Genomic DNA, 20621 nt, shown 5'->3' with positions numbered 1-20621 from the left:
TTCGCTGCAGTCAGCCATGGATACTATTTGACTACTTTGGACAACCTCAATTGGAGCAGATTATGTATAGGAATTGAGAAGATTATGATTTGTTCCGAATATATATTGTTGAAGTCTGAAAGACTCAAATTCATTATTACTCAATGAACCTTTCGTTTTTTTTTTAAATGCTCCTTTACTTGTATCAGCTGTGTTCAATAGACGGGTAGATGAGTAATGGAATTCTGAATGTTAGGTTAGGTTTCTTGGTTGTATGAGGAAGAGATAGGAAGAGAATTACTCATACAATGTTCATTATTATTATGCTGCCACTGCCATTTTCTCTATCAATCCTTCAGATTCAGAGATGAATCAATTCCCATACAAATCTCCTTTAATTCATTACAATTTCCATTCATACGCAAGAAAACAAAACTAACCCTAACCCTAACCCCCGAAACCATACAGAGTTCGCCCCTGTCGTTTCAAAGCATAAACGACGTCCATGGCCGTAACAGTCTTCCGACGAGCGTGTTCCGTGTAGGTCACGGCATCTCTAATCACGTTCTCCAGAAAGATCTTGAGAACGCCGCGAGTTTCTTCGTAGATTAAACCGCTGATACGCTTGACTCCGCCACGCCTCGCCAGTCGCCGAATTGCCGGCTTCGTGATCCCCTGAATGTTATCTCTGAGAACCTTACGGTGCCGCTTTGCTCCTCCCTTTCCCAATCCTTTGCCTCCCTTTCCTCTTCCTGACATTCTTGTCTGTTTTCCTTTGTTACTCTCTGGATGTTTGTTTGTAAAGTTGGATGGAAGGTGAGACGAGGACGAGGTTTATCTAGGAAGAGATGAGGCATGGGTAGCCGTTGGATTGGCAAGTGATCCGTCTGATTTGTTTCATTGGGATTAGAGCCGTTGGATTGTAAGATCTTGAATGTGATTGGCGAAAAAGGAAGAGTGGGTGATTTTGGTGGGAATCGTGTTTACAAGGGAAAAAACCCTTTTTCTTTTTCTTTTGCGGCTTCCAGACAAGTGCCAGTGCTTGTTCCTCCGAACTTGTTATATATGGTGTTAATTAAATCAGGTGAAGTTGTTGATCAAGAAATCTAAGATTCATTGGTAAAGCTACATGCATACCAAGTCCTCTGGCAATTGATGAACTTGAATCACCGATCAACAACTTAATCCATTTGGATCGCTTGTGCAACTCAAGCCTTTTTGCTACCATCTCTCGCTCGCTTGTACAACTCAAGCCTTTTTGCTAAGGTTGCTCACCTCTCCATGAGTTGTGGATTCTCATCCAACATTGCACCAAGCCGCTCCTTCTGCATAGAAACAAGACAATAAAGTTGTCAAATTTTTGCTGAGAACAATTACACACCTCTTTACTGTCAACAATGGGAAATAACGTCTAGGAATGTAGCCTAATCAATAGCATAATGCCCATCTACAATGAGTTTTCTGAGAACTGTTTCAGCAAATTCCAGACTATTTCAATGAGTGAAAAGTGTCTTTGATGTATTGGGATGTTTTTCTTTATCAATTAAGGTAAAGATTTCTCAAGCTTGATGCCATTTATTTATTCTCTGTTATTATTACTAAACTACATAAAATTAAAGAAAAATATGTAGCAACAAGACTTTACCTCCTTCCTCCCAACTTGAGCATAAAAGTTATTGAGTAGAGATCTCTTGGCCGATCGGATTTGGCAATACACCACAGCTTTGGGAATTGAATTCCTCAATGTATCACAAACCATGCCAATATAAGCACTGGCATTTGACCCTAGCATAGCATTAAAAAAATATAGGTTAAGATATTTGATTTTCTAGACGCAGAATTTATACATTGTACATCATAATACCCAGCAACTAGCCTTTAGGAACATTAGTGCCATAGCTGTGGCAAAACAAAATTCAATGTTTCATGTTACCTAAACCTGAATATTTATTCATCAGCACTGAAAACCAGATTGGGAAAGAGGTTTAAATCTGGTGATTTTTCTTGCCATCCGAGCCCTCATATCGTAGAGATGGCCTGTATTATGTTTTCCATTTTCTATGGTTGTATTAAGCCATTTGGCATTTGTTTTATTTTCAGTAGGCTATTTCCTTTACTCATTAATGACATTGAACCAATTTCTAAAAGAAACAAGATAAAACATTGAATGTAGATAATGTGATGCATACCAATTCTCCTAAAATGATTGTCAGAATAACGATCCTGATTTGGTGCATTTGGGTCTTGTTGGTTAAGATTCTTCTCTGGTTCAAGATGAAGCTTTCGGAAAAACTCAACCGTCAGGTAGCTAGATTCCATATCCACCACCCTTAAAACTGTTCTCTGGCCTTTTTCACGGAATCTTTCCAAAGCATCATTTGCAGCAGCAGCTATGTCAGACTGAAGAGTTGGAAACCGCTTTAATTCCTACAGTTTGTATAAAGCAGATCCCACATGAACCAGGTCTACGAAATTTGAGTCATCTCAAGTTTCATCTTATGAAATGAATGTAGCATTATTGATGGATAATAAATACAAGTACAGAATTAAATCAGTTGCAAATCAAGCAGAAAAGAACAGTTTGGAACAATGATTTTCACTTAAATGAAATGACTTAATTAATTGATAGAGAAAATCGTCTTTACATATATAAATTTTATTTGAATCCACAGCCAAAACTATGTCCAACTAAAATTTTCATACCTCAGTCTCAGCAATAGACTTTCGTACAAGTTCTTTCAATATAAAGGGTACCTAAAGAAGACAAAAACATTTGCAGCTGATTCATTGATAAGAATTTGAGGAAAATTGGCAACTTTCAAGTAAAAGCATTTTGTTTAGAGCAAAAAGATAAGAAGGAACTAATAAAAGTTAGTAGTCTACAATATATATAAGGCCAAGGACATTGAGCCTAAAGTAATACGTAAGAAATATGACACAATCTTATATTAGCAGTTCCGCTTAAAAATGTGCACTAGCACTAATTCAAAAAGATTATCTTGAAAAAGTAAAGGTAAGAACATTACAGCATCTACAGAGGCTTCAGCTGGGCCTTTGAAAAAGCTGATAGACCCATCAAAGAGTCTTCTGTAACCTTGTTCTGGAGCAATTAAATGTGGCTGGTAACCATCAGCCTCTGAAACAACTTTTTGGACATTTCTTGTAGATAGATGCCGATCAAAGGGAAGCTTTTTCAAAGCTGCCGGAAGTCGGTGGTCAAAAACTCCATATATCCGGTCTCCACCACGTCGCCTAGAATAGCAAGTTATGACATTGTTAGACGATAAAATAAAAATTAGCTATAGCACACAGTCTGATAAAAAAAGGTTCACAATTTTCAAATATTGTAATGTTAAAAAGGCAGTACTTCTTAAAGTTCTTTCTCTTTCGTCAAACACAAAACAGAAAAAAACTTGGCTTTGATACAATGTTAGGAAGTAAATTCCGAAAGCTTAAGTGATTAGGTAGAGTGGTCAAAAGAATTCATTAATGCATTGTGCAAAAATGAAGCTCTTTAGGACAGATGCAAATCAAGAAGCAAATATATCAAGAGGAGATTCTAATTTTATATTACAAAAATGGATAGTCATGAATTGTTGCAGTCCAGCAGAGAAGGTTGCTTGCCAGAGCTTCAAAGCTTGAAAGATACAGTAGTCGAAGAAGAACTAATAATCCATGGCCTAAGGCCACAAGAAGGATCAAGACAAAACAACCAAGAACCAAAATTGACGATGTTAGGCACATATGCAACTGCTAAATCTCGCAGAAAGGGGTATGCCTTCCTTGAGATGCACATTGAATCTAAGGTTCACATTCTTTGATAATACATTATTCTTGTTTTTCGTAACTAAAATCCACCACTTAGCATTTTCTTTTCAAGCTCAAACGATTAAAACCAATAATTTAGCACGAGTATTTTCAAATGATATTACATATGCAATATTAATCAATCAATTACCAAAAGTAACACACATTGGATGATCCAATTCTGAAAACAAACAAGAAAGGCAGAAAAAAGTCATGTCCTTTACCCTCCGTCCAGGTGTTCCTTGAATACATGCTCAAATGCACGACACATTTCCAAGATTGTATACAGCTGGGCCTGCACAGAAAGATAAGTTTAACTGAACAAATAAACTAGGTCTATGAAACAATTTCTTGTATACTTATGTAAACTAATTACCCGTAGGTCTCAATCCTTACCACTGAATCATCTCCAATAGATCTGCCTATCTGGTCCAGCTCCGCATTAATCTCATCAATGGTCTTATTAATTAACGCAATGATACTGGGTTTGCACTGCCTGATAACAACTTCCAAATGCTGTCAAAGAAAGGAAAAATAAAGAAACAAATCAACAAGAGAATTTTCATAGCTCCAGTAACGATAACAGAATTGTACATTGAGGCCAAAATTGGAAGACAAGAAGGAGAGTGAAAGACCTGCAACAGTAGTTTTGCAAGATATTCAGATCCCATTTTACTTGCCAAATGTCCATAGTCAGGGCTACTTTCAAAATATTCACGCTCCTTTTGGCGAGCAGCAATCATGTCAACATTCTTGTTGATATCAGCCTGCGAACGATTTACAATTCCAACCCAGGGATGTTGCAGCCTGTATGCCCTTCCTTCAAGAACCTTAAAACATATACATACAGCAACTTGTGTTTATACTTTTATGCAAGTGAAAGGTTGTCATAGAAACAGAAACAGTGAGTATGTTGAATCCATACATCCAGAGCATTGGTTCCCTTGTCCATCAGATCAAGTTTTGTCAGCACTTCAAAAATTCTTTCACCTAAATAAAAAGAACAGAATGGAATAATATATACCTTTAATTGATGCCACTGCAAAGCAATGCTTCAGAGTGGACCGAGTGTCATATCCTTAAACATAAAGTGTAATTAACAAACCTGTTGGATCAACCTCTCTTGCAAGCTTTATAGCATCTGATGTAGCAATATCTTGATTAGCAGGAGATATAGCCAATATAATGCAGCTAGGCTGCAAAATCCAAAGTGGTAATGTCTTGATTAGTAGGAGAATTACCCAACGTAATGTAATTAGGCTACAAAACCAGAGAATATATATAAAAAAACAAGACCATACACAGGGCAAAGAATTGTTTACACTTGAAGCCATCATCAATGTAGCGATATGCTAGGGAAAGAGTCTATGTGAGGAAAAAGGGAAAGAAGAGAGATGCAAAAGAGTTGGCACGTGGTAGAACTTTAGAGGAGCGACAGGTAGCAGACAAACAAGAAATATCAATTTGCAGACAACCACAATTCGGGACCACTATGATTGTCAATACTGAGGTGGCAGCTGAAAAAGAGGTACAGACAGTTGGAAGAGAGAATAAAAGACAGGAGCCAGGAGGAGAGAAGGAAGGAGAGGAAATAAGAAAAAGGAACAAAGAAGGAGAGCCCAGCCTCTCGAATGTTGGTGTGGAGTCTGGAGCTTAGAGTTTCTTTCACTTGTTTAGTTTGTTTGATTATATTATTACTATTGAGTCGGTTTGTAAGAAAAAACAGAAGTATATTCGGATTTCATTGATATTATTATTATTAGTGTTTTGGATACACTCGGAAATCTCAATTTATCATTCTGTTTTAATACAACTTTCCTTACAACTATTACTATTTTATTATTCTTGTATCTGCTTTCCGTCTAGCCATTGTGACAACACCATATACATCAACATAGTAGCTTCTGAGTCGCTTACCAGAACTTGACACCAAATATCTATCATTTGGTATTAGAGCATGACTAGAATGGAAAGCCGGGTAGAAGGAATCGAAACAGAGATAGCAGGAATGAAAGAAAGAATGGAGGAGATGAGTCGACAGATGATTGGGATGAACAAGGAGATGAACAATAGGATGGGAAACGTGGAGGCCAACGTAGAATCCCTCCACGGCTACCTCCGTGAACTGAGAGATGCCATTATTGGAAAGGAAAATGGAGACAAAGGTAAGGCACCAATGGGGCAGGAAACGTCTCCTTCTTTCTCACCACCCCGCCAAGAGGTGAATGCTTCTCCACCTTTGAGAAACGAAGGTGTGTTAAGAGGAGAGGAGACCTCTTCAAGGGAGAGGCAAGAAGGAGACCCAACATGTGAATGCAGGGACAACCCCTATCAACGACTCAATCTTCTCGTTTTTAGTGGCAACGAAGCTTTAGAATGGATTTTTCGATGTGAGTGATATTTTGACGTCAACCATTTAAACGAAAAGGAATGCCTTACGGTGATGGGAGTATGTATGGAAGGTATTGCACATGGGTGGTTGAAGTGGAGAGGAAAGCAGAGGGAATTTACCAGTTAGGAGGAGTTTAGGAATGCAGTGTTGAAACGGTTTAGAGCAAGACATGAAAGGACTCCACAAGAGGAGCTTCTGGCACTCTGAAAAATAGATTTTGTTCAGGACTACTGATGCAAGTTCGAGTTACTGTCGTCAGCAGTGGATGATATGTCTGAGGAAACCCTCGCTGATCTGTTTATGAATGGTTTGACTAAGGAGGTCCGAGCAGAAATGAAGCTTTTTAATCCACGAGACCTGGAAGAGGTGATACAACGCGCGCTAGAGGTAGAGGAGAAGAATGAAATCATAGAGGGAAGAATGGGACCCCGACCTGTGAAAACCCAACCGAAATACCTTAGCAGCCCAACCCGTTACACCAACCCCATCATCTTAACCAATCCAGCAAACCAAAACCCAACCCGAGCCCAAAGTCAGTCAGCCTCCAGCCCAAGCATCCATTTCCATCCAAACCCTAATAGAAATCATAACCCAACCCACCAACCCATGACTGACCCAACTCGAAGCCAAGCAGACGCCCGTTCCTTTCTCCAAAATCGTAACACCTTTCACCCAAATGTAACAACTATTAGGTCACCAATTAATCCGAGTGTGTCGATAGCCACTATCAGACAAGACGATGGCTCATGAAGATTGTCTGATGAGGAGTACCGAACAAAGGTAGAGAAGGGATTGTGTTTTCGTTGCGATGAGAAGTTTGTGCCTGGACATAGATGTTGCTACCGACAACTACAAATATTGATAGCTAGTGAAGATGAAAATAAGGAAAGGAACGAGGAGGAAGAAGAACCAGAGGTTGTAAAGGAGATAGAGATGGAGGCTATATTAAATTCAAGCTCAGTGGTGGGAATCAACACTCCAAAAACCATAAAAGTGCTAGGGATAGTGAACAGTAGAGAAGTGATGGTACTCTTGGATAATGGAGCCACCCATAATTTTATCTCAGAAAGATTAGTCGGTGAGCTTAACATTCCGGTGCGACCTATGAGATTTGCTGTGGTACTGGGGGATAATAGGAAGGTAAGTGGACTAGGAAGATGCGATAGTGTGGAGGTGTGTATTCAGGGGATTGTGATTGTTCAAAATTTTCTTCCATTTCAATTAGGAGGGGTTGATTTCATTTTAGGGGTTGATTGGCTTAGTAGATTAGGTGAAGTAAAAATAAATTGGAAGAACCAAACCATGAAATTCGTATGGGTAGGAAGACGAGTGGAGAAAAAGAAGGACATGTCGCTGACTTGTCTAGAAGCTTTTTTTTAAATTGTGATGAAGTCTATCTGTAGGAGAGGAGAAACTTATTGGATAGAGCTAAAAGGACTGATTGTTCTATTCGTGGAATGAGTGAATTGCTGGAAGAATTCAAGTCTTTGTTCTCTGAACCCCACGGCCTTCCATCTCGACGTTCAAGAGACCATGCCATACGTTTAATCAGTAAGGCTCAACCATCAAATATTCGGCCATATCGTTACCTCTACCATCAAAAGGATGAAATTGAGAAAATTGTTCACGAAATGCTTGCGACTGGTATAATCAAGCCTAGTGTCAGTCCATTCTCAAGTCCAGTAATCTTAGTCAGAAAAAAAGATGGTGGGTGGCATTTTTGTGTCGATTATAGGGCATTGAACAAGGTTACTATCCCTGACAAATTTCTTATCCCGACTATCGATGAGTTATTGAATGAATTGGTAGGAGCCGAGATCTTCAGCAAGCTTGACTTAAAGGCAGGTTACCATCAAGTATGGGTCCGAGAGAAGATGACATTTTGTATGCACGAAGGGCACTAAGAATTCCTTGTCATGCCCTTTGGCCTCTCGAACGCTCTAGCCACTTTTCAGAGTGTGATGAATGAAATTTTCAAACCTTATTTACGTAAGTTTGTTTTGGTATTTTTTAACGACATACTTATATACAACAAAAGTTTTCAAGATCATCTCGAACATCTAAAGAAAGTGTTAAAACTTCTGCAAGAACATAATTTTGTGATCAATAAAAAAAATGCTCTTTCTGGTATAGGAGAATTGAGTACTTAGGACAAATTGTATCCAGAAAAGGAGTCAAGAAAATCGAGGACATGCAAAATTGGCCTGTATCGAAGGATTTGAGGGAACTGAGAGGATTCTTGGGGCTAATAGGGTATTACCGAAGATTTGTTAAGGGTTACGGAAGAATTGTAAGCCCTCTTACGAGTCTTCTAAAAAAGAATGCTTTCAAGTGGGACGCAGAAGCATAAGAAGCTTTCAAAAAGCTGAAAGATGTCATGATTTTTATACTTGTTTTGGCCATGCCAAACTTCTCTAAAGAGTTTGTGATGGAGACCGATGCCTCAGGAAGTGGTTTAGGTGCGGTGCTCATGCAAGAAGGGAGACCCATAACATTCTTAAGCAAGATTTTGTCATTATGGAATCAAGAAAAGTCTATATATGAGAGAGAGTTGATGGCTATTGTGTTGGCTTTTCAAAGATGGAGACATTACCTCTTAGGGAGACATTTCAAGGTGAGGACTGACCAGAAGAGTCTGTGTTTTTTCACAGAACAACGTATAATTGGCTATGAACAACAGAAATGGGTGGTTAAGATGTTAGAATTCGACTTTGAAATTGTATACAAGCTTGGATGCGAGAACAAAGCAGCGGATGCTCTTTCCAAAAAACCATAATTCAGCGAAGAAATTAGAGCAATCTCAGTGGGGCTAGTGGCTGAAACTGAAGATATTCAATAAGAGGTATTGCAGGATGAAAAACTCTAACGACTAATTCAAGGAATTCTGAGTTAGTAGCCTAAGCATCAAGGTTACTCACTTAGAAATAGCAACCTCTTATACAGAGGACGCATTGTCCTGCCAAAAGGATCCAAACTCATCCCACGATTCATCCAAGAATTTCATGTCTCTCCATATGGGGGGCATTCTGGATTTTTTAGGACTTATATGAGAGTGAAATCAATTTTATTTTAGGAAGGAATGAAGAAGGATATCAAGAAGTTTGTGGCGGAATATGGTGTGTGCCAAAGGGTGAATATGGTGTGTGCCAAAGGGTGAATTATGAAACAGCCTCTCCGGTGGGATTACTTCAACCATTGCCAATTTCGACAAATATATGGAAAGATCTTTCGATGGATTTCATTACGGGGCTACCGAAGATTAAGGGTATAGACACAATACTGGTGATAATCGATCGCCTCACGAAGTATGACCATTTTCTTGCTATTCGGCATCCATACATAGCTAAGGAGATCGTTGAAGTCTTTGTGAAAGAAGTAGTGCGCCTTCACAGCTTTCTAAAAACCATTCTAACTGACAGGAACTGCGTCTTTATGAGTCATTTCTGGTTAGAATTATTTAAAGCGACAGGAACCACTTTAAAGTTTAGTTCAGCATACCATCCTCAAACGGATGGGCAAACCAAGGTTATCAATTGAAGTCTCGAAGATTATCTCTGCTGCTTTTGCCTAGGACAACCAAAAAAATGGACAAAATGGTTAGTATAGGCTGAGTACTGGTATAATGCGTTTTTCCATAGTACGGCGGGGATGACCCTTTTTAAGGTAGTGTTACGACAGGGATCTATCACCATTCCATAGACTGGTAGAAGAGGACTCGAAGGTTGAAGAAGTGAATGATTTGCTCAAAGAGAGAAACCTGGTGCTAGATCAATTGAAGGATAATTTGAATAAGGCGCAATCTAGAATGAAAAAGAATGCAAACAAGCATCGCAGGGATATTGAATTCAACATAAGGTATTATGTGTTCCTTAAGTTCCAGTGGTACCGTTTTCGCTCATTGGCATCACAACCAAACGAGAAACTGAGTCCTCGATATTATGGGCTTTATGAAATAATAGAAAGAATCGGAAAGGTGGCATATAAACTGAAACTACCTGAAACAGCGCAAATCCACCTTATTTTCCATATCTCACAGCTTAAAAGACAAGTGGGATTCGAAACAATCTGCCATGATCTACCGATTGCTTAAATGAAGAAGGTGAATTAGAAGCACAACCTGAATGAGCAGTAGCTCACAGATACAATCGGTAAAGAGAATTGGAGTTGCTAATTAAGTGGAAGAAATTACCTGCTTGTGAAAATTCTTGGGAGCTTTATACAAAGCTTAAGCAACTTTTTCCAACATTGCACCTTAAGGGCAAGGTGCCACTTGATGGGGAGGGTAATGTTAGGGAAAGAGTCTATGTGAGGAAAAAGGGAAAGAAGAGAGATGCACAAGAGTTGGCATGTGGCAGAACTTTAGAGGAGCGACAGGCAGTAGACAAAGTAGCAGACAAACAAGAAAATATCAATTTGCAAACAACCACAATTCAAGACCACTATGATTGTCAATATTGAAGTGGCAACCAAAAAAGAAGTACAGGCAGTTGGAAGAGAGAATAAAAGAAAGGAGACAGGAGGAGAGAAAGAAGGAGAGGAAATAAGAAAAAGGAACAGAGAAGGAGAGCCCAACCTCTTGAATGTGGGTGATGGAGTCTGGAGCTTAGAGTTTCTTTCACTTGTTTAGTTTGCCTGATTATATTATGTTAGGACTCATGTATATTTTTCTCATAGGAAAGAAGTAAAGAAAGGAAACAGAGCAGGTGGCAGCAAGGGATTGGAGCAAGTAGAACAGTCAGCAATTATTTTATTGCAAGGTCAATTTGGAGAAGAAAAGCAACTTGGCACAGGTTTGGCAGGAAAGCAGTTGGCAACAAAGGAAAAAGGAGAAAAGGCAGTTGTAGGACGAGTAGAAAGGATGGGACGTAAGACAGAAGGAATGTAGGGAAAGTATAGGCCTCTCGGAAGCTTGAAGTGAATAGTGCATATGAATATTTTGCTGTATAATTACTGCTTATTCTTAGTTTTGCTTTTGTTGTAATCTTTTGGTTGAAATGTGGAAATTACGACATGTAATGTGTTAACTTTTGTAATTTTGCTGAATCTGAATGAATAAAACAAGTGTTCTGCTCTGTTTCATTCACATTCATATTTAGTTACATTTCAATTGTGGGTTGTGTTTGTGGAGTTGGGGAACTTGACATTGGTTGCTGGGTGATCTGTAAAAGGGAAGAATAACTATTAGAGAAATATTGATACAGGTACCTATCACTTGGTATCAGAGCATCGATTCTGAGGATGGAAAAAATCGACTTTATCAAAGATGGTGGGCGTTGGTGGATCGTCCAGTGACTAACCTAGTGGGAAATTTGAGAACTGAGGGCTAACAGAGTTTGTCCTCATTGTGATGGCAAAGAGGAGCCAAACTATGATTGTAAACGCAAGTCATGGGCTGTTCTTGTGATGGAAGAGGATGATCGAGATGATGAAGGCATTTTAATTGTGTTTGATAGAGAAACAAAAGGAAAGGAAACAGAAATAAAGATTGAAATTTTCGATGATAAAAAGAGTAGATCGACTATGTCTAGTGCACAAATAGAAAAATTTGTTGAAGAATCAACAAAATCCGGTGAGAAATACATAGAATTGGAGGCGGTGCAGTTTATTAAAGAAAGAGATGAGAAGTTGCAAGAAAACAGATGGTGGAAGGAGACAAGGGAAAAAGTTGGAGGAAATAACCCTACCCACTTGCTACCCAATCCAAAGACCCGACTCGATCCAAAAATCATACCTTATAAATCAGACCCAACCAACATAAACCAAATATTGGCTCAATACCCAACCCCATTTTTTATTAACCCTTCCACTAACCCAACCAAAATATATGACCCAGGCCTAAATAACCCTTTTACATTCACCCACCCCATTTCTGATCACTTATCAACAAGCCCAACACCTATTTCATATTTAAAAAACCTACATTCTAGCCCAAAATCTTATTTTACAAAAACTTAAATTCAAAAACCCAAAACCCTGAAAATATTCCATTCAAAACCCAATTGGGTTAACCCCATTGCTAAAAGCTCTACCAGCCCTAATACAACATATTCCCCAAACCCAATTCAATTTACAGTTCCTAATAACCCTCTTCCCGATCTCAACTCTAGCCATTTCCTTATTGTAGGCTATGGAAGACTGAATGTGAGAGGCCAAACCTTTACAATTATCTAATTTGGCACCAAAAGTTTATCCTTGGTACCAAATCAAAAATGGTGGACGTTACTGAGACATTCACTTTCCAGGCAGAGGTCAACCAACTGTTGAGCTTGATTAGTAACTTTTCTGATGCCTTAGACAAGGACAAAGCCATCTCTTTCTTTCATACACGGAGTCATTTTGCTTTATCAATGGAGGTTGTGGATATGCAAGCTTTGTCAAACTTTGATCGCCAATCGAAGTCTCCCTTCTCTTACATTAACATTTCTACTTCCGACCTTTATTATCCTCCGAGTTTTGAGTTTTTTGACGAGTTTGTGAGTGGAATGTTTAATGCATCGTTAAACTCCTCTTCTCAATCAAGTGAGGCGATGGCTATGAAGCTTCAGAAAGTTTACAGGAGTTTTCGCACACGACGAAAGTTGGTCGATTCAGCTATCGTAGCTAAAGAGTTGTGGTGGATTTTTGTTATGAGCACCTCAAAGAAATTTTATGTTAGTGAGAAGAAAAAAGGAATGTTCTATCATTCAAGTTTCTTAGCAAGAGAAGTCATTATAGCTACTCCAAGGTTTGAGGCAGACCTTGGAATTCTAAAGTTAGTCTTTGTAGATAATGGGCATTACCGACCGACAGATGACAGGCTTGATAGCTTTTTATCCTTTCTCAAAGAAAATGGAGTGAACATTGATAAAGTTGAGATTCATAGGACCAGTGAAAATTATTCTAATAGCTATAATGATGGAAAATCTATCAAAGTTGAGACTGCAAATGAAGTGTTCACAAACTCTGAGTCTCCTGAGCCTGAAAAGGTAAAGGAAATGAAGGAAAGTGTTGTTGAAGAAGTTGACAAAGAGAAAGAGGCCTAATCAAAAAAGAAGAAGATTAAGGAGATACCTCATGAGGGGTGGTTGACTAACAAGCAGAAACCCATCTAGTTACACAAGTCAAAGGAAATCACCATGGAAGAATATGTTATTTTTTACAAGAGCTCCCCAACTAGAAATGTGAGAATGGTGGGACAGAAGTCACTGATGAGTAGATTGGCTCCTTCATTGGTGCCAAACATGAAAATGGAAAGCGACAGCTCGACGCCCTAGGACGAAAATGGATTTCGACCGATGACTAATGTTGAACTTGAACCCGAACGAAAACATAGCCTATACCTTCAATATAACGAATGGGCTAGCAAAGGTACAAAATTTAAATCATTAGAAGAATTTTTAGTTGTTTATAATTATGTTCTGTTAATGGATTTTCAAAATAATGTTCATATTGTGAATGGATTGATTGGTATATATGCGAAAATGGAACAGATTAATCATCCTCATAAGACATTTGACAATACACAAGTGAAGAAGTTTATTTCACAGAATGCTATGATTTTTGGTTTTGCGTTGAACTATTCTTTTAATGGTGTTTTTTAGATGATTCAGAAAATGCTAATAGAAGCATTGAAGCCAAACCTTGAGACGGGGCCTTCATTCCTTACAAATTATGCCCGATATAGGTGGCATAGAGATATTATTGAATGGTTTGATGCAATGAGAATGAAAGGAATTGGAATTAATGTTGAAGCACCTATTGTGGTATTATTTGTTTGTGCCGATTCAATTGCCTATAAAAATGGTGCAATTAATCATGCGTGTATTATAAAGGGTGAGTTTGAAAATTCTCTGCAGATAAAAAATGTCATTACATGTGTGGAAGGGAAGTATAAGGAAGTAGATATGAATGACAAATTGATCCTAAAATTAAGGGATACATAAATTAAGTAGCTACCTGAAGGCTTGAACAAATACTTGCTAGAGGAGCAGCTTGAAGTTGTATCAGAATACAAGTATTCCTCCCATAGTGATCTTGAATTGCTTTCTAAGTGGAAAAGGTTGTCGGATTGCAAGAGGACTTGGGAATCATGCAACAACCTTGAGTATCTTTTTCCCCAATCACACCTTGAGGACAAGGTGCCTCTCAATGGGAGGGGAAATGTTAGGACTCATGTATATTTTTCTCATAGGACAGAAGTAAAGAAAGGAAACAGAGCAGGTGGCAGCCAAGGATTGGAGCAAGTAGAACAATCAACAATTATTTTACTGCAAGGTCAATTTGGAGAAGAAAAGTAACTTGGCACAGGCTTGGTGGGAAAGCAGTTGGCAACAGAGGAAAAAAGAGAAAAGGCAGCTGTAGGACGAGTAGAAGAGATGGGACGCAAGACAGAAGGAATGTAGGGAGAGTACAAGCCTCTTGGAAGCCTGAAGTGAACAGTGCATATGAATATTTTGCTGTATAATTGCTGCTTGTTCTTAGTTTTGCTTTTGTTGTAATCTCTTGGTTGAAATGTGGAAATTACGACATGTAATGTGTTAACTTTTGTAATTTTGTTGAATCTGAATGAATACAACAAGTGTTCTACTCTGTTCCATTCACATTCATATTTAGTTACATTTCAATTGTGGGTTGTGTTTGTGGAGTTGGGGAACTTGACATTGGTTGCTGGATGATCTGTAAAAAGGAAGAGCAACTACTGGAAAAATATTGATACGGGTACTTATCATATTATTACTATTGAGTCGGTTTGTAAGAGAAAACAAAAGTATATTCGGATTTCGTTGATATTATTATTATTAGTGTTTCGGATACACTCAAAAATCTCAATTTATCATTCTGTTTTAATACAACTTTCCTTACAACTATTTGTTTTATTGCTCTTGTATCTGCTTCCGTCTAGCCATTGTGACAATACCATATACATCAACACAGTAGCTTCCAAGCCGCTTACCAGAACTTGACACCAGGTACCTATCACAATGCAATTGAGAAAGTAAGATATGCTAACTCATTTAATTGGAAATAAAAACTACAAACAATCTCTGAAGAAGTGAGATAGATGATAGTAGAAAAAAGATTTTATAGCAAACCCTTTCTATGGGAGCTTAAATTGGATTCCACCAACAACTTTGGGATCCCTTCTAATAACATTATGATAAAACAATGTTGGCTTTACTATGTCAAAAGTTTTAGAAAGCAAAATCTACAACAATGATAGCATACCAAAAAGTACACTCATTATCACAGAATAAAACTTATTGGAATATCAGCCTGTTATCTGTATTTTCTTAATGTTAAATACATTCATGGAACATAAGCAGAGCATTCTTACCTTCTCAACATAAGAGCGAACCATGTTTTCAATATCTTCAACAAAACTATCAGACTGGCCCTCTAAAAAAGACAAAAATTAAATGATTAAATAATAGAGAAATCTCTTGCAAAAGAAATCAAAATTTCATTGATTTACCTTTCATATTTGAATATACTGCTCTAGAAATTACCTACAGCAACCTTTGTGGGTTAGGTTAACAACTGCCAAAGAAAACCACAAACTTTATGTCATACATCTAAATCAGCTGAGTCTAGGAAACCAAAACCCAAAGGTTCACCAACTTAAAGAAAAAACGAACTCATTAAAAAGAACTTGAGAGCTTGAAAATCAAAGGATATAAAATGACAAGAGAGGCATGCCTTAAGAAGTCAAAAAAAATCTTGAACAAAAAGGAAAGAAACTTCACAATGATCATTAAAATCATATTTCAAGCCACTATAAGATTCAAGTAAAAAAAGAAGTGAATAGTTTTTCTACAGTGGCTAAAGGATTTAACTTTATGAAGCTTTCAAAGACTGATCCGTAGAGCCAGTTATCACCAGGTTACAAATGTACAGCTTGAATGCAGGAGAAAATATGATGAATTACTAAAAGATGGATCTAAAAGCATCTAAATCACAAAGGCCTTGACCATCTGTGCCTCGACATCAAAGTGGAAACTTCTTCCTTAGCTATTAGGACATAGCATCCACAGAAGCCGATTAAATTGGTTGCTGCAGAAAAAATTTTGTAATACATTCCAACTGTCACATGAAGTTTCATAATGTACAAGTGCACATAAACTTATCAGAACTTGAAGCAACTCCACCTGGAAGTATCTCATTGATTCCAAACAAAGCAGGTTCATGATATTACTCAATATCCCAGAAACAACTACCACCAAAATTTCTAGTAACTCCAAATAGTCTTAGATGCAACTATATGCAAAAGGAACTGGATATTATCATTTCAGCAGCCGACACCATCATGATTCAATTCCCCAATTAACTGGGTCTAGCAAATTTAAGTTAATCTTAAAGATCATATTCCTCAGTTATATATTTCTTAAATCCAGTGTATTTGTTCAAGGCAAAGGAAACTGATTCCAACGTACTGATGGAAACCAGTAAAATAAATGACATTGCTGTGCTGGTAGATATTTAACAAACTCATATTTTCTCTTTCTTAAAAAATAATTAACTATATCATAGTTATGACATATTTCACTATTAAACCTAGGGCAAAAAAAGAATTCAGAAGCCATGGATAAAGTCAAGAGCTCCACAAGTTCTTTTAAGTAGCTCTTCCAAGCAAAGTAGTAATCTTTCGAGTTACAAGTCAATCAAATAAGTTTTCATAAGCACATTGCAGCAATAGCTACACTACATTTAGAATGTTTTTAAGAGGATATACACAAACCATTTGGAGAATATATGCTCAGATGAATTGGAATGTTAGAGATGTGCTTAATCTTTCCAGTTATTTATCTGTTTCATCTTGTATTTCTCTACGCACAGCAGCTGGATAAAATAATGAAGTCCTGATTGTTTGTTGAGAAAATAAATGGTTCTTTATTGCGAAAAGTTTAATTCGTTGTATATAATACAAAAGAACATAACAAAAAATACAAACTGCTAAATGGTAATCATCATCAATATACTGAGCTATTTGGACCTAATAGATTTTGGTAAGTGTAATATAACTTCTTATATTATGAAAAGTGAATCAATTAATAGCCTCCATTTCACTAAAAATGGTAGAAGACAGAACACTCAATCAAAAATCTCAACCGATTCATGGTTGTGCACTTGTCTAATGCTTCGTTGTAGTACATATAAAGAAATGAGTTCCAACACAATGGGCATATAAAAATGACTCAAAAAGAAAAACAGATTAAAAAACAAATCCAAAAGATTTTTTGTGGCCATGGCAGATGCAGAATATCTATATGATTGGATGATTAATTATATCACTTGTCACAGAGGACGAATGTTACAGTGAGTTTCCTTATTCTTGACCATGTCTTAACTGTCAAAAATGTATTCTCTAGCAGCAGACATGCACCTCTTTTCTGGTGCACACCAGAAAACAAACCAGAAGGAAAAAAATGTGTGAAAATATTTTCGGCAATTAAATTGAAGTTATATTTGAAAAACAGATTGAAATAGAGACCAGCACATAAATAGAGTTCTAGATCATGGTAGCACATGCATGATGCCTGTATTGCAGCGCCGCCCGGCCCCCACACACAATCCCCTCCCCACCCTCCCCCCAAAAAAAATCCCCACATTCCATAAATTTACCATACCAAAATCAGTGAACCTCTTCTTTGGAGCGTGAAGAAACACCGCATATTCAGATCCCCCCTCAGTCTTATGAAGTTGCAACGCTAACGGCCTCCTTGTGACAATACCTTTCAATCAATAAAGATAAAAATTAGAAGAAAATATCTTCAAAGCAAAGGAATATAATATTCTTTACCAACAAATTATCATAAATGCGTATCACTAGCACGTCATATCAACCCTTCAGCATATATTAAGAAGAAATTATAATCATTTAAATTCATGCCAATAGTCAAAAGCTACACTTAACTGCTTAAGAAATGTGAAAAACGTCTAAAAACATTGTAGGTAGATTATTCACAACTTTGGGACCCATAAATGAACCCACCAATTCACTGAGTTTATGCGTCTAATGAGTAAGCTAACTTCAGATATAACATCAATCTCTTACATTACCAAAATCTAATAAATGGCAATATCCCAAATCTCAATTTCTGAAAATTTCCCCACAACATAACAAATGGTAAAGAAACACAAGAATCAACATCATTACCAGATCGACGGGGCAAGAAATCCATCCCAACAACGCTTTCCAGAACAGAAGATTTCCCAGAACTCTAAAACGACAAAACAAAAACCCAGAAATCAACAATGTTCCTGGATGAGTGAAAGGATAAAAATGAAAACTTTAAAGCAATGAAGACCTAAAGCTGGCCACCACCAACAGCAACAGAAGGGAGAGCTTCCCAGAGGGACATGCCTTCGCCGCCATGATCGCCAAGAACAGTGCAGGCGCGTTGAATCTTATTGATGAGACCAATCAGGCTCTGCAACGTGGCCATTTAGAGTAAGTTTAAGACAAATAGGAATGTGAAAGCACAGGTGAATCGAATCAGAGAAGGGACTTTCTCTGTAATAGAAGGAATGAAGAAACACTGCTGTTTGCATTAAAATGATCGTTGCACCTTTGCATGTTGATTTTTTTTTTTAAAAAATTATTACTAATTAAAATTTAAGAAAATGATTTTTTAATTAAAAATAATAAAATTTTATTTTACTCATAATAATAATTTAATTCACGTGAATAGTTTAATTCATGGTATAAAGTAAATTTATATTTTAAATTAAAAATAAAATAATAATAATTAAATAATTTAATTACATAATAACATGTTAATTTTTATTTATATTTATTAATATCTATTATTAATAAGATTAGATTCGAACTAAATCATATTCACACATAAACTAACTCAAGTTCAATTTTAATCTATTATGACAAATTTAAACCGAATTTGAGTTTCTCAAATACATTGTCAAATAATTGTCGATACATGAATAATGCTATTGAAAGTAAATGGTATTATCAGTAATATAAATAATATTATTGATAAAATAAATAATATTATTAAAAGAGAACTCGAATCAAACTTAAATATGTTTAATTTGAATATGACAAATCAAATCGTATATTGATTTAAGCCAAATTGACCAATCCCTCCCACTATTTGTTTGTACATATATTGATTTAAGCCAAATTGACCAATCCCTCCCACTATTTGTTTGTACATATAGAATTGGACTTTATAAAAGAAAAAAATTCTTTGAACTCTATTTTACTTTGAAATTTGACTTTTATGGTTCAATATCTTTGTTTTTAGTTGGGTTACCGTAATTTCTTTGATAATAATATCTTTCTTTGAAATTTGACTTTTATGGTATAAAATAAATTATGAATACAAATATTTTATGTAGTAAAATTGAAGTAGATAATGTAATAATCTTACAACAAATAACATTAAGGCCAAAGGACTATTTCCCACCCAAGGTTTGTCGTTTTTTCAAGTATCTCTCTTTTAACTTTGAAAATTTTAAATATCCACTAATGAGCAGTTAAATTTAATGGAATCCTAACCCCTTAAAATTTCATCTCTTTTCCCCTCTTAAACTTTAAAAACTAAAGTTTTTCTCTAACCTAAGTTTTAAAAAATGACAGTTTCCCCCTAGAGTTTGGTTTTTAGATCTTCGATGCCAAATCTGGCGTCGTTGCCAGTCGTTTATCCCTCCCGAAGCTTTCTCTTCCTCCGACGGTCTCTCTCCAGCCATTTGGATACTCGATCAACGTCGAATGAGGCTTGGAAGATGACATCATCTTCCCAGACGAAGACAATATCTTCGTCTTCATTTGGTAAGACGAATAAAGACAAAGAGCTTCGTTTTCCCCGACGAAGCTCTTCGTCTTTTAGAAGAAGATTGATGTCGAACAGACGTCCAAATGGGCAAAGAGAGACCGTCGGAAGGAGAGAAAGCTTCGAGAGATATAGACGGTCGGTAATATTACCGGATTTAGCATCGGAGATCTAGAAACCAAACCTTAGAAGGAAACTGTAATTTTTTAAAACTTCAGTTGGGGGAAAACTTTTAGTTTTCAAAGTTTAAGAGAGGAAAAGGAGATTATATTTTAGTTTATTTTTAATATTATAGATAAAATGATGATTTTACCCTTACTATCGTTAAATTTAACTGTTTATGGATGAATATTTAAGATTTTCAAAGTTAAAAGAGGGATACTTGGGTAGGAAATAGTCCTTTGGCCTAACATTAATTTGTGTTATTAAATAATATTTTATCATTTGGAAATATACCTCAAAAATAAGAAATTAATTTATAAATCTAATAAGTAACTATTTTAAGGCTAGGTACACTTATGAGTAATTAATTAAATATAAATAATGATGTATAAATATGTTATTAGATATTATTTTATTTTTAATTTAAAATTATTTAATTATATAGTAATATATTATCATCGATATTTAATTTAATATTTATTTTAAGTATACATAATTTTATTATTTAAAAA

General features: G+C 36.6%; 2 protein-coding genes and 1 long non-coding RNA gene across 3 annotated transcripts; all 3 read right to left on the bottom strand.

Moving 5' to 3' along the window:
* Nucleotides 1-276: 276 nt before the first annotated feature.
* Nucleotides 277-749, bottom strand: LOC123217340 (histone H4). Its single transcript, XM_044638322.1, has one exon. The coding sequence runs from the start codon at nucleotides 736-738 to the stop codon at nucleotides 427-429; it is 312 nt and encodes a 103-aa protein (XP_044494257.1). The 5' UTR covers nucleotides 739-749; the 3' UTR covers nucleotides 277-426.
* On the bottom strand, nucleotides 669-5120 carry LOC123215264 (phragmoplastin DRP1C-like). Its single transcript, XM_044635290.1, has 11 exons — nucleotides 5088-5120; nucleotides 4892-4982; nucleotides 4712-4776; nucleotides 4422-4616; nucleotides 4183-4302; nucleotides 4011-4081; nucleotides 3006-3231; nucleotides 2683-2733; nucleotides 2169-2406; nucleotides 1625-1764; nucleotides 669-1304 (listed from the first exon to the last, which is right to left on the bottom strand). The coding sequence occupies exons 1-11, from the start codon at nucleotides 5118-5120 to the stop codon at nucleotides 1251-1253; spliced, it is 1284 nt and encodes a 427-aa protein (XP_044491225.1). The 3' UTR covers nucleotides 669-1250.
* A 9795-nt stretch (nucleotides 5121-14915) lies between these two features.
* LOC123217341 lies at nucleotides 14916-18690 on the bottom strand. Its single transcript, XR_006502462.1, has 6 exons — nucleotides 18463-18690; nucleotides 18312-18375; nucleotides 17782-17886; nucleotides 15630-15694; nucleotides 15492-15553; nucleotides 14916-15130 (listed from the first exon to the last, which is right to left on the bottom strand). It is a non-coding gene; the product is annotated as an uncharacterized LOC123217341 (long non-coding RNA).
* Between the last annotated feature and the right edge of the window lie 1931 nt (nucleotides 18691-20621).

This window comes from Mangifera indica, chromosome 5 (assembly GCF_011075055.1).
Source record: "Mangifera indica cultivar Alphonso chromosome 5, CATAS_Mindica_2.1, whole genome shotgun sequence".
Classification (NCBI taxonomy): domain Eukaryota; kingdom Viridiplantae; phylum Streptophyta; class Magnoliopsida; order Sapindales; family Anacardiaceae; genus Mangifera; species Mangifera indica.
The sequence above is the reverse complement of the archived record's forward strand: the minus strand, read 5'-3'. Positions and strand labels throughout refer to the sequence as shown.

Bases quoted from the DNA above. Each gene is read 5' to 3' on its own strand.
- LOC123217340 (XM_044638322.1), bottom strand. From the start codon at position 738: ATGTCAGGAAGAGGAAAGGGAGGCAAAGGATTGGGAAAGGGAGGAGCA.
- LOC123215264 (XM_044635290.1), bottom strand. From the start codon at position 5,120: ATGGCTTCAAGTGTAAACAATTCTTTGCCCTGT. The intron at 4,983-5,087 runs GTATGGTCTTGT...TGGATTTTGCAG, and splicing joins TAAACAATTCTTTGCCCTGT to CCTAGCTGCATTATATTGGC. The intron at 1,765-2,168 runs GTATGCATCACA...ATGCTATGCTAG, and splicing joins CAATCATTTTAGGAGAATTG to GGTCAAATGCCAGTGCTTAT.